This window comes from Microtus oregoni, unplaced genomic scaffold (genome assembly GCF_018167655.1).
Source record: "Microtus oregoni isolate MIOR12 unplaced genomic scaffold, Mior012 000008F_ref0000371, whole genome shotgun sequence".
Taxonomy (NCBI): domain Eukaryota; kingdom Metazoa; phylum Chordata; class Mammalia; order Rodentia; family Cricetidae; genus Microtus; species Microtus oregoni.
In genome coordinates, this window is record NW_024543067.1 from 51,748,718 (window position 1) to 51,762,268 (window position 13,551).

Consider the following 13,551-nt stretch of genomic DNA (forward strand, 5'->3'; position numbering starts at 1 on the left):
GGCGCAGCCGTGCGGGGCACCCGCGAGCTTTCCGTTTGGCCAGCCGGCCATCGGCACAGCAGAGAGAAACTGAGCACGGAGGCGGTACCCGCACCGCGCTGCAGGCTCTCTTGCTGGTGTCTCCCCGGACAGCTCCGCCTGGTCATAAAAGGTGTGAGATTGCACAGGGCAGTGGAAGAACAGAGGGATTTGACTGGAGGTTCGGAAAGAAAGCAGAATCCAAGTGCAGACATCTGTCTCATCCCTGGGTTTCTCTGATGTGCCCTCCTATACACGTATTTTAATTTTTATTCTAAGGCGTGGTCGCGTTAAAGCAACACTGGTCACCACTACCTACATCATATATTATTGCACAGCTCGGGAGTAGATCCCTTATGCTAAGTTTGGACCAATGAACCAGAATTTTATGTTTTCCGACTGGAATTTTAAGAGTCGTGACAACATTTCTAGAAACGACAAAAATAGAAAAGCAACAAAACTGTCGTCATGATCTCTCCGTGGTGCTGAAGCAGCACTCCTTTGCTCTGCACTGTCACAGTCTCACTCAGGCTATAGCATTTCCCTTTAGCCTTTACGTTACCATTCTAATAGCAGATGTCTTTTACTCTCAATGTTAAATTTCTGTTAATTAAACGATGTGCAAGATTGGAACACGATCTTCAATCTCCTAGTTTTTATATAGATTAGTCAGCATTAAAAAAACTTATTTTAGACCATAATTATAATTTCGTCATTTGTTCTTCTCATTGATTGTGCCTTGGGGTAAAGACAGGGCTGAGTCAGAAACCCGTGCTTACGATGGGTTTTGGCTTAAAGCCGGCCACCAGACCTCGAAACTACATTTCCCAGAACCGCAGGCGCGCCTCCCGTAAGACGGCGCATGCTTACTGGAGACACGAAGTCTCAGCTTCCTGCTAGTCGCGTGGCCGCGAGCTGATGACCGGAAGGTAAGTGTGCACTCTTCCAGGTGGGCTGTTTTGAGTTTTAGAGAGGAATAAGCAAATGGAAGCTAAGTGACTATCTCCTGCCCCGGTACTTAAGGGCTTCAGGAAGGCGCCGGTGGATGAGGTGGGACTTAGGACAGCGCGCGTGTGTGTCGTGTCTGGGACTTCTTGGAGATAGGTCCCACCAGCGGGGCTTAGATTCTGCAACTGGCGTAGAGGGCCTCTGAATTGCTCAAATACAAACAATAGTGTAGCCCAGTAAAGAAAGTATGGGAGGAAGGCGTGGCAGAAACTAGTTTATTTTGGGTTTTGCTCTACGCTATACTTAAGTTATACAGAGTTAACGATCGTAGCGCGTTTTGAACCCTTTATCACGAAGAAATGTTTATCCACCCCCCCCCCTTTGTAAACTTCAAAAACTACGAGGCTTACTATTTTAGGGTGGGTGCTTAGTACACCCAGGAATTTCCTTTGTGGGTCCACCTTCCAAATTTCATTGATTAACCTAGTGTACTGGGCCAAGTCTTGGGGTCATCCCACTTAAATCTGCCTCATGACTGGGTTGATCTATGCTTAGGAGCTAAACTGGGATTCATACCTTCAAAACCCCTTTGATTTAATTTGAACTTTGGGTCCAGGCAAACTTTTTTTTTTTTTAAATCAACTGTTTTGAAAAAGCTGTTCTATTTTTAATCTTGCACCTAGAATTGAGTCTAAAACTTTTTTTGTGCTCTGCATGTATGATGGATCTTGCTGAGTTACAAGGTCCTTAATTTGTATCCCCAGGCATTTGTGGCGTCGTTCTTGCTCAGATGTACTATTGGAGTTTGCAGATTTTTCTTTCCTGGAGTCAGTCCCTCCACAGCATTTAGCTATTACTGATTATCTTTCTTCCTGATCATGTCCAGCTGTGGGTGGCCCTTGGTCAATGTATTCTATCTCTAGCCTCAGATATTGTTTGGAGAGTGTTTCAGCAACTAGCAATGACCAGAACTATTCATGTTTATTTTCCTTTTTGAATAAACACTTTAATAAAAACTTCAGGCCCACATTTAGTGCTTGAAATAGACAACTCTGATCTTTAGGTATTCCTTACTGGATTATCAAGAATGTAAATTCTAGCAAAAACCCAGAACTAGTGTTTTGATCTGTACCCAGACAGTTCATTTCTGTGTCTTCATGTCAGACTATATACAGAAACTCTGAGTATCATTAGATGATCAGAGGAAGAATCATGGCCTAGAGCTGGCTGAGGTCCTCTTACACTGGGAAGTACTTAAAACAAGGTTCAAACTCATCATTTGCCAAATTCTTTAATAGTTGAGCTTAATATCCACTAATTTAAAAAAAAACAACACAGTTTACAAGTCTTTTCAAAATGGCACTTACTACTTTGCAAAATTCACATTTCAGGTAGTTCCCCCAACCCCCAAACTGCTGCATTTGAGAATGTCAGTTTAGAAATCTAAGTGGCGTATGGTACCTAATGTGACATAGTAAGGACCAGTGAAGTCCTTACCCTGTGTTCTGAATGCTTTTCTAGTCAGTTGTATTTAAAAGGAGAGAGAGGGAGAACTAGGTTATCCAAAATACGATGGAAGGAGACAGGTAAAAAAGACTTAAGAAGGAGAAAGAGGGAAAGGAAGCTTCTTAGGCATGACACCATTTGCAAGGTCACAACGGACACCCCACCGAAGGGCAGATCTTTTCTTCTCAGTTGGTACTAGGTAATTGTTTGGAACATACACATGTTGAGGCTTGGACTGGGGTTCTGTTCTGGAAAGCATTTGTCCTCGGACATTCCAGCGTAGCTCCTTTCTATGATCTTCACCAGGAAACCGCATTGAATCCCAGTCCCTTTTGTATTCAAAATATCTGGCTACTCGGTCTATCTTGCCCCGGTTTCTGCTTAACTGATCCAGCCTGGGGAGAATAAAGGATTTGGGTCTGCTGGCAACAATCAAGTCTTGTTCATAAACAGGAGGGCCCATTTCTTCTCTTCGCAGATAGCAAATAAGCTGGTTTTCTTGTGAAATTCCTTGATATTCATGTGGTAGGTTAAGTTTCTGTGAAGCATCATTTGGGGATTCTGTGCCTTCTTGAAATTGTAGGTTCATCAGCTTGTGTCGTAAGTCCCAGAGATCCAAATCACTTTCTGTACCAGATTCGGACTCACTGATAACAGACTCATCTGTCACTAGTACTTCCCCATCTGGCTTTCTGCGCAGAACCTTTCTCTTCATTACCGGCTTTCTGCATTTTTGGGAAGCCTCTGAAAATGTTGATGAAGTGACGTGGCTTCTGATGTGTGGGCAGTGCAGCTGCACAGGCAGAGTAGGTCTCTTTCCTGGAGTCACTGAGGCTTTACTGTAGGGATCATACTGGCTAGCCTGGGCTTCTCTCCTAATATCTCCTTCGCCCTGCCCTGCACAGATATGTGTAAAAGCTGTAGCAGCAGCTAACATTCGTTCTTCTGGGTCCATACTGGCCCATTTTTGTCCACCGGGTCCTATCAGTTGCTCCATTGCTTCTTCTACATTATAAGGCTGTCTGTAAGAGATAACAACTGGTCAGTTTCCACCTCATTAATTGCTCATTCTTGTCTCAATTTTATAGTCAAATGGAAAATCCAAAGCAATAATAAATTCAATAGTTGTGGTAGAGTTCTATCTATTACTTGCTGTCATGTCTACTCTTTTCCTACACTGTTACTGCCATGTCACATTTAGTGGCTCCTATGATATGGGCTGAGTTCTGGCATATGGAGAGCTTGAGACTCCATGTAATGGAACATGATGCTTACTGAACATTATATAACATGCTTAGAGGATGCTTTATGCATATGGCATTATTCATGTTTATTAATCCATATAATCCTTATATTTTAGGATGAGTTCTTTTTCATAGGAAGCTTTAAGAAGTTAACTTGCCCAAAGGTAGTAAACAGCAGAGCTGGAATCGTACCTTGGCAGTCTGAATCACACTGAGTCTTTGCTTTTACTCCTAAGTGATAATGGCCTGAAGATAAAAAAAAAAATCAACATAATGGGCTGTGCACATACATAAAGCACACACATGTATGCATATACTTTGTGTATATGTATAAGACAAATCTGTCCTAATAAAATTCAACCACCTAAATACCTAGTGGTTGGTTTCCTGACTGGGATCAAGGTAGTTTTATCTATTGCTTGCTACTTTGCTTTCCCGATGCGTCTCTTGAAGTTGAAATACATGCTTATAGTTTCAAAGGATTTTCCCTCCTTGATGAACCTTCTCTCTAAAAGACAGTTTCTTAACAGTTTTCTAATTTTCCGTATTAACACTAATTTTTTTTTCATTAGAAAGGAACATGGCACAAAATCTTTCTGAACTTTGAATTGTGGTGATTCAGCTGGCAGCACATGAAAACTACTTTACCATTTAATGTTGTATCAGATTTATCCAGTTCCTTATTGACACTAGACTTATAGTCACTTGTTAATTAAAGTACAGTGAGTACCTTGTAAGCTTTTACACACTTGCATAAGCATGTAGCATAGGTTCAATTTCCAAGATGGGATAACCTGTGAGTTTTCCACTCCTCCACAGTGGTATACCATCAAACTTTCCAATCCTTGTAGACTGTTCCACAATTAATTGTTCTCAAGTACTTGAACATGTTTTACTTAGCAATGCCTTTCCCCTAGGGATACAGCTTAGTGACTGAGTAATTGACCAGTGTATCATACAGGAAGCTCTAAGTTCACTTTTTTTTTTTTGTCTTTGTTTTTTGAGACAGGGTTTCTCTGTAGCTTTGGAACCTGTCCTGGAACTAGCTCTTGTAGACCAGACTGGCCTTGAACTCAGAGATCCTCCTCTCTCCCCCCCACCCCCCCAATGTTGGGATTTAAAGGCAAGCGCCACCACTGCCTGGCTTCTAAGTTCAATTCCCCACCAGGCTTTCTCTGATAGTTTAGTAATATTAAAAACGTCATCTCCCCATATTTCTTCTAGTAATTTTAGTTTCACCTGCAAGATTTTAATGTTTAATCTTTCATCATAAACTCCAAAGATTAGAAGGGAACCATTTAGTCACAGTCAGCCCTAGAACAGATGTAGAAATGCTATCCAAGTAATTTCAGTCATAAATTAGTTAGAACCACCTAAGTGTTTAGACTGTGGGATTGTTGCTGTTTGGTTACTGAAATACATGAGAAATTTCAACTTCTAGATCTAAATTATGTCACACTAACTCTTGTATAACTGTTATAGAAATCTTTTATAAACGAAAGAAATTTGGTTGTAAAAAAGCTAGTAGTTATTACCTTTTTTCTGCCATTGCAACTGCTTAAAGAAAAATTTATCTCCAGGTTCTACTTCTAATGTGAAATATAATCATTGATTATATTTCTTCAATTAAGACAGCTTCTATTGGGCCACCTTTAAAACAAAACAGAACATTAGATAACACTATATATGCCACTTACTTGAAATATTATAAAACAATAGAGACAGAAGTAGTCATATAAGTAATTGTCACTATTAAAAATACTGTATAAATTACTGAGAAATCAAGAGGAAATGTTATAGGGAGGAAAACATTCTAAATGAATCATCTTGGTTAGTAAGGAATAGAGAAATGAAATTGAGGCATTTCCCTAAATTTTAAAAAATAGGTGCATCCTTCCCTTTTCCTATGTGAAGTAGCCAGATAGAATGTAAAGGGACAGTGTCTGAGTGATGAATCCATACTAATTAAACTGTACCTTGGGCAATCTAAACCTACACTTTTAACATCAAATTAAATCTGAGTGTTCTTTTGTTTTCTCGAGGTAGTATCTTGTTCTGTACCCCTAATTGGCCTAGAACTTGTGCCCCCAGGTACTGGGGCTATAAGATTGCACTGCCATGTGCAGCTTAGATGATAACTCATTCATGTGACACTAACATCTCCAAAGGACCAGGCACTGGAACTGATGTATTACTTCACTTTTTTTTTTCCATGCAGGACCTGCATGATTTCTTCCTACGGCTGTCATGGCTGAAAACACAGACAGAAACCAGATTGAGAAACTTTTAAACAGAGTAAAGGAACTGGAGCAGGAAGTGAAAAGACTTAAGAAAGAACAGGCCAATAGTATCAAAGACTCAAACATCAGAGAAAATCCTTTAGGCTCTGGAAAAGCTAAGCGTGCATTTGATTTCAGTGCTCATGGCCGAAGACATGTAGCTCTAAAAATAGCCTACCTAGGCTGGGGTTACCAGGGCTTTGCCAGTCAGGAAAACACAAGCAATACCATTGAAGAGAAACTGTTTGAGGCTTTAACCAAGACCCGACTGGTAGAAAGCAGACAGACATCCAACTATCACCGGTGTGGTCGAACAGACAAAGGAGTTAGTGCCTTTGGTCAGGTAAGGGCCAATACCTTATTTCTCAAAGTACGTAATAATGGAAATCTGAGTGTACATACTGAGTCTTTAGATCATCTCTGAAACAGTTTCTCTCTAATTCTACAGGTGATTTCTCTGGACCTACGTTCTCAGTTTCCAAGGGGCAGGGATTCAGATGATTCTAACTTAAAAGATGAAGCAGATGATGTTGCTAAAGAGATCCGTTATACCCACATTCTCAATCGGGTGCTCCCTGCAGATATCCGAATATTGGCCTGGGCCCCTGTAGAGCCTAGCTTCAGTGCTAGGTTTAGCTGCCTTGAGCGGACTTACCGCTATTTTTTCCCTCGTGCTGATTTAGATATTGTAACTATGAATTCTGCAGCTCAGAAGTATGTTGGCACTCATGATTTCAGAAACTTGTGTAAAATGGATGTGGCCAATGGAGTGATTAATTTTCAGAGGACTATTCTGTCTGCACAAGTACAACTAGTGGCTCAGACTCTGGGTGAGGAGAGAAGGCAAGAACCTTTCCAGTTATGTCAATTTGAAGTGATTGGCCAGGCATTCCTGTATCATCAAGTTCGGTGTATGATGGCTATCCTCTTCCTGATTGGCCAAGGAATGGAAAAGCCAGAGATTATTGATGAATTGTTAAACATAGAGAAAAATCCTGAGAAACCTCAATATAGGTAAGTTAAACCAAACTAATACATTCTTTTTGCTCCCATGAATACTGAAATAATAATGTGGTTCATTAAACTTTATACTATTAGATTTCGTTTTGTGTATGGGTGTTTTGTCTGCATGTATGCCTGCACACCACTTGTGTATCTGGTAACCACGAAAAGGGTGTCAGATATTTTAGAACTGGAGTTACAGAAGGTTGTAGTCCACTATGTGGGCACTGGGAATTGAACCCGGGTCTTCTGGAAGAACAGTGAGTGCTCTTAACCACTGAGCCATCTCTCCAGCTCCCTTCACAAACTTCTGATTTGTAGAATGTTATGAACATATACTAGATTTTTCCATTAATAAGGAAATAGATATTTGGACTGGGCTTCTAATTCCCAGCTTCTGAAATTATAGGGAAGGTAGAAAAGAGGCTTTTCTTTTGTGAACAGGCTGTGGCTAAACAGTGATACCAGTAGTTCATTCCTAGGCTGAACAAATCTGGATAAATAAAATAACCGGTCTTAAATTTTATGGTATGGGGAGCCAGAGCGTGTTACGGATTATCAACCCACATCTTGGTCATTTGTTGCCACTGACATTAACTTAATACCAATCAAATTGATCATTGCTTTTTTTTTTCCTTCCTTTTAAAATGAAGTCAGAGTTGCTCCAGATTAAGACAGTGTTGTATTTTCTCAGATGTTACTAACCATTGGCATTAGTAAATCTTCCTTGTCCCCTTAATCTCAACTAAAGCTCGGTATTTGAAAAGGAACTATTGGCTAACTGCTGTGCATTCTTGCATTTGTTTCTCCTTAGCATGGCTGTTGAATTTCCTCTAGTTTTGTATGACTGCAAATTTGAAAATACCAAATGGATTTATGATCACGAGGTTCAGGAATTCAATGTTACCCACCTACAACAGCTATGGGCTAATCATGCTGTTAAAACCCACATGCTATATAGCATGCTACAAGGACTAGAGTCTGTCATGATAACATGTGGGGCAGGAACAAAGACGGATGAAGTAACAGAATGGAGAAACATTAAGCCCTCTGTCATAAAGCAAGCTAGTGCCTTTGTAGAAGGAGTGAGAATGCGCACATATAAGCCCCTCATGGATCGCCCTAAATGTCAAGGACTGGAATCCCGGATCCAGCATTTTGTACGTAGAGGACGCATTGAGCACCCACATATACTCCACAAGGAAGAAACAAAGGCCAAAAGGGACTGTGCTGACACAGAAGAAGAAAATAATGTTTCAGAGACTCCAACAAAGAGGGTCTGTATAATAGATGCAGAAGTTAACACTACTGTATAGGCCCAACAAGCTAGGCTCTCTACCAGGACAAGAAGCAACAACCAGCTAAAATTCTAAAGACTGGCTCATAAAAAAAGACCTAACAAGTCTTAAACAGTAAAGGGTCTAAATATTCTCTAATTCCTGTCCAAAAGAATTATGAAATGAAAAAGCAAAAAGCACTTGTTAGCTATACCCCTGGAAATCTGTGCCTTGAATTTAAATTCATTAAAGCCTGATACTACAAATATCATATGTTCCTTTTTCTTTCTTTTCTCTTTTTTGCTAAGTCAACAGCATCTCACACTTGTTCCTTTTCAAGGCAAATGAGATAACCACTTATGGGAAAGATCTTTGCCAGAGTGTCTTACTTTCTTATTAAATTCCACCAATTAAAGATTGGATAGATGGGTTTAGTGCCAGGTGTGATGCTTCTTGGAATCTACCTCAGTGTAGTACGGTATGTCTTTTTTAAAATGTTTAGTTATTTATTACGTATACACTGTTCTGCCTGCAGGCCAGAAGAGGGCACCAGATTTCATGGATCATTGTGAGCCACCATGTGGGTGCTGGGAATTGAACTCGGGACCTCTGGAAGAGCAGCCGGTGCTCTTAACCTCTGAGCCATCTCTCCAGCCCACAAAGTATGTTTTTAATGAGGCAGCTAGTGCAGAGGCTGGCAATTTTTTTCTACCAAGGGTAAGAGTAGATATTTTAGGTTCTGAAAAATAATGTATGTTGCACTCTTCTTATGACCCTTTAGAGATGTCAAAACATTTTTGGATTTTGTTGGCCAAGTTCTGGAAGTTCAACTTTACAGAACTGGGAGACAGAGGGGTAAAATCTGTTTTGAGCCAATCAGGTATACTGGCACACACCTATAATCCCAGCCTTTGGATGGAAGCTGGAGGTTCAAGGCCAGCTGGGCTGTAAGAAACTCCTCAACCAAACAAGAAAAAGTTTTGATTCCATGGTAGAAAATACAAGTCCTTTCTAGGGCTGGAAATTAGCACATACATAGTGTGACTACAAAGCGACAGAAGCTTAATTTAGGTCAGCTAGCATGTCAGTCATATCTTACGGGGTCACTAAGAAGTTTTAAAAGCAAGAAAATTATGTAGCAAAAGCACTGGTAATATGCAAAAATACGAAATTCTTGACGCATTGTCCTTTGTAACAATGCCATAGCAAACGAACTTATAAGATTCCTACTTTAGTAACTGTCACTGCAAGTGTTCTTCACGTTTACTAGACTTGTTTATAAAACCCAAATGTTTGTCAATCAACCAGTAACTAGTTTGTTTTTATGTTCAAGACTCAGAATGAATTGTATCTGGATACTGCTCAATACAAGGAACACACGGACAGTTAGAACAATATTTACAGTAATCTGGTGCTGCCTTAAGTCCTATAGCTCCTAGGGGTGGAGTATATAATCACAGACTTGTGGGAGTTCCAGGTTTAGAGGACAAAGTGGGTAACTTGTGCAGAAGAAGTGGTGCAACAGCTTTCACAGCCTAGCAGAGGAGCTCGGAAAACTGTGATACCAAGTGACCTAACATTTCTGGTGAATGTAACATTCTAAAAAGAGTTGCTTTGTACTTTAATTTTCAAGTCTTAAACGTCTGTATGTATGTGTATCACATGGGTGTCTTTAGAGGTTGGGAGAAGGCATCTTAAGATTGGGCAGTTGTGAGCCATCACTGGGTGCTGGGATCTGTTTAAGCAATTTCTTACCATATTTTGGCTTGCTTTGACTTGAGTCAACCAAAAGGAAAAACCTAGAAAAGAAAAACAGACTTTAAGAAATAGCCCATATTTAAAAAGTCCCCCTCTAAAGCCCTAACTAAAAGGTGTTCTGCTCAGGAGTCTATAGAAGCCAGAGCCTAAGGCTTTAAATTCGAATAAAGTTCTTTTAAGACGCTCTGAATCTAAAAGAATGATTCAGTGACCTTATGGTTGATAGTCAGGCATCTCAGAAAAAGCAAATGAGAATACTCCAGAATGTATATTTCCAAAATCACTGAAGTAATATTAAAACTCAAAGATAGGAGTGATGATGGAGAAATGTAAAGAAGGGCTTAAGTTTTACTTTCTGCATTTAAAAAGGTTTTGGAGAGCCGGGCGGTGGTGGCGCAGGCCTTTAATCCCAGCACTCGGGAGGCAGAGGCAGGCGGATCTCTGTGACTTCGAGACCAGCCTGGTCTACAAGAGCTAGTTCCAGGACAGGCTCCAAAGCTACAGAGAAACCCTGTCTCGAAAAAAACCAAAAAAAAAAAAAAAAAAAAAAAGGTTTTGGAGTTTAATTGAAATATGTGTGCGCCTGTCTCTCTTCTGGAGCTGGCCTGGGACAATTGTGGACACTAAAACCAAGAGGACTTTTAAATGGCATGTTTACAAAACATTGATAAGCTGTTGTCCTTTGTGTTCAAACTACATTCCCTTTATTTTACCCCTCAAATGTGGTGGTGCAACTTTCATAAGGTCTACAGGTTATGGTCAGTTTATTTTGATTCTAATAAAACACGACAATCTCACCAGCTAGAGAGAAACTTACACAGAAGCTAAACCACCAATCTTATATTTTGTGAATGACCAAAATACCTATTTTTTTTTAAAAAAAATCTTAAGCAGTGTAATGGTCCAGGGTTATTACCTAGTTACAGCTGAAAGGATTCGGAGGGTGGGATTTTTAACTCTTAAATTCCTGGATTCGGATATAACTGAAGTTATGGTGTAATTTAACTTCCCAGTCGAATGACACCTGCTTTCTAGGAAATCTCGTTACCCAGCACAAGCGTTAGCGTTCACTTTCATCAGCACTGCGTATTGAAAAACTTAACAAACCTGAAAGGGCACTGTTTAATATTTTTGTTTGCATTATTAATGTACAGCTTTTCTAAGGTTTATCTCTACCCGGGAAACAGTCACACAGAGCGGGTCCTTCAATTTTACCCGCTATCCTAAATCCTAAGCAAACGCTATGGAAGGCTGGCTGTAGGTGTGAGCCCACAAAAGGTGTAACCCGAATGTGAGACGACTTCCCTGCTCTTCGAACAAAAACACGGGTCGCACCATCTGGCCGTGGGCGTGCCGGTTCCCCTGGGACCGGTCCCCAGCCTCCACGCTGGCCCCGAGGGCTCAGTCAGCTCGCTCAGCCTCCGGGCAAGAGTGGCGCGTACAGGGTGCACATTGTGACCTGGAGGAGCTTGGGCGGCCTCTGCCCCAGGCAGCCCACGCCGGGATTTACCTTGAATGCAAGAGCCCGGCCAGGGAGGGGAACGCAAATCCACGCGCGGCGATCCAGGGAAGGAGCACGGGCCTCCGCCGCACCCTGGCCCAGAAAGTGTCCCCCGCTGCCGGCTCCGCGCTCGTCACCAGACGCCACCACCGCTGCAGCGGGTTGGGTCGTCTCCTCGCCGCCCAGTGAGGACCACAGATTCGCAATCACACGGGGAACAAATCGCCCACGCTCACGCTTAATGCTGTCGTTAACGGTCGGCCGTTCAAGTTTAAATCCCGGAACGAGCCCACGCCCCTGGCTCCGCCCACCAGCTCTCTCATTGGCGTAGAAGCCAGACGTCTTCCATGCTTACATAGAGATTGGTGCGTGTTTTCTTTCGGCCCTCCCCCGCGGGCCCGGAAGCGGAGTACGGGGCGCGGAACTGAAGTGGGAACCCGCCGGGTAGTGGCGCGGAAGCTTTAGCATTGGTTCCCTTGGTGTTAGCGGGGCGGAGGGACAAGGGGCTGGCCCTGCTCAGTGCTCCAGCCGCCCTTGGCCGCAGTTGGCGGCGGCGGAGGGGAGTGGAAGGGAGTGTTCTGGGGCGCCGCTGGCCCGGCTCGTGGGTCCGCCTTCCCTTCCCTGCCACCCGCTGCAGGGCGTCCTGACCGGTGCCCCCGCAGCCCTCCCGCGGCACAATGTGCTCTCTCCCAGAATGCACTATTATTACTCTTCTTCTGAGCGTACTCTTGACAAAATAAAAATTTATTTTTTAAATTATTAGCTGACGCTTTGAGAGAGGGAGGGAGGGAGGGTATGTACGTGCCTGAAAAGAAAAAAAAGGACCCCAGTGCTTTGGGAATTGCTGAGGATAAGATCGGAAAAGAGGCCCCCGTACTTCAACATTCTAGTCATTGGGATGCTTCGAGTCTAAAGAATTTTTTATCCAAATCCTTACGGTTTTATTTTCTAACACAAAAATAAGCAGAGAAAACAATCTTTTTTTTTGTTTTGTTTTGTTTTTTGTTTTTTTTCGAGACAGGGTTTTGGAGCCTGTCCTGGAACTAGCTCTGTAGACCAGGCTGGTCTCGAAGTCACAGAGATCCGCCTGCCTCTGCCTCCCGAGTGCTGGGATTAAAGGCGTGCGCCACCACCGCCCGGCTGAGAAAACAATCTTATTTCTTAAAATCTAGAATGGGTAACTCAAACACTCCATCCTATCCTTTACGTAGCTCACTTTTTCTCAGGATCTTATTTATTTAAGAAAACTGAGTGAATAAAATCGAGATAATGGCAGAGGTAGACCAGATATATTTTAGTGACTGTCTCTTGATTTAAACATAACACTTCTTTAGTGCACACATTCTTTCCTCGGGAACAAATATTCCATCTTCATGTTACACTGCAGATTTTTCTTTTGCATAGAACGTGTAGTTAACATGTCTAAAACAGAAGGATAGATGATTTATTTATTTATTTTTCAGCCTACTTTGTTTTAACATTGATTTACTTATTTATTTATTTACTTTCAGTTTTATCCCTATACCTTAACTGAGGAGCTTTCTGTGTAGCCCAGGCTGGTCTGGATCTCAAGATTCTCTTCTGTCTGTCTTCCACTAGCATTGCAGTTGTAGGACTGTGCTCACCTGCCCACAAATGAAGATAAACCTAGCAGTCCTATAACCACACTTCATACATGATAGTTCAGATGGTTTAATGTCCATGTTTAGTTTTTCACTTGCTTCTCCTTAAAGTCAGAATTCATCAGATTTGCACATTGTGATTGGTTTATCTTAAGTTTCTTTTATTCTAGAAACATCTCCATTTCCCTCCTTGTACTTTACTTTTTAAAGGAGCCAGCTTATTGGACTGTCTTTCTGCTGACACAGTTTGCTTTTGTTTGCTCCTCCTAACTAGGTGTAGTTTATTTTAGCCCGCCAGCATCTTTATAGATTCAAATATTTTCAACTTGTTTTATAGTCATGCATAAGTTAACTAACCTTCATGATATCTTTGCTTCCTTACCCCTTTGCTGCCAT

At 41.8% G+C, this 13,551-nt stretch overlaps 2 protein-coding genes across 5 annotated transcripts; one reads left to right on the forward strand and one right to left on the reverse strand.

Moving 5' to 3' along the window:
• The first annotated feature begins 828 nt into the window (after nt 1-828).
• On the forward strand, nt 829-8,536 carry Pus3 (pseudouridine synthase 3). Of its 2 annotated transcripts, none has more exons than XM_041657872.1 (4): nt 829-947; nt 5,935-6,338; nt 6,444-7,009; nt 7,812-8,536. In XM_041657872.1, the coding sequence occupies exons 2-4, from the start codon at nt 5,964-5,966 to the stop codon at nt 8,311-8,313; spliced, it is 1,443 nt and encodes a 480-aa protein (XP_041513806.1). In that variant the 5' UTR covers nt 829-947; nt 5,935-5,963; the 3' UTR covers nt 8,314-8,536. The 2 variants fall into 2 exon arrangements, with proteins under 2 accessions (XP_041513806.1, XP_041513805.1); XM_041657871.1 differs by lacking the exon at nt 829-947 and adding an exon at nt 978-1,068.
• Nucleotides 2,034-11,797, reverse strand: Hyls1 (HYLS1 centriolar and ciliogenesis associated). Of its 3 annotated transcripts, XM_041657875.1 has the most exons (5): nt 11,543-11,797; nt 10,030-10,073; nt 5,252-5,366; nt 3,909-3,962; nt 2,034-3,494 (listed from the first exon to the last, which is right to left on the reverse strand). In XM_041657875.1, exon 5 carries the CDS (start codon nt 3,467-3,469, stop codon nt 2,564-2,566), a length of 906 nt encoding a protein of 301 aa, XP_041513809.1. In that variant the 5' UTR covers nt 3,470-3,494; nt 3,909-3,962; nt 5,252-5,366; nt 10,030-10,073; nt 11,543-11,797; the 3' UTR covers nt 2,034-2,563. The 3 variants fall into 3 exon arrangements, with proteins under 3 accessions (XP_041513809.1, XP_041513808.1, XP_041513807.1); XM_041657873.1 differs by lacking the exon at nt 3,909-3,962 and having other exon boundaries at nt 2,035-3,494; XM_041657874.1 differs by lacking the exons at nt 3,909-3,962; nt 10,030-10,073.
• Between the last annotated feature and the right edge of the window lie 1,754 nt (nt 11,798-13,551).

Bases quoted from the DNA above. Each gene is read 5' to 3' on its own strand.
- Pus3 (XM_041657872.1), top strand. From the start codon at position 5,964: ATGGCTGAAAACACAGACAGAAACCAGATTGAGAAACTTTTAAACAGA. The intron at 6,339-6,443 runs GTAAGGGCCAAT...CTAATTCTACAG, and splicing joins GAGTTAGTGCCTTTGGTCAG to GTGATTTCTCTGGACCTACG. The intron at 7,010-7,811 runs GTAAGTTAAACC...GTTTCTCCTTAG, and splicing joins CCTGAGAAACCTCAATATAG to CATGGCTGTTGAATTTCCTC.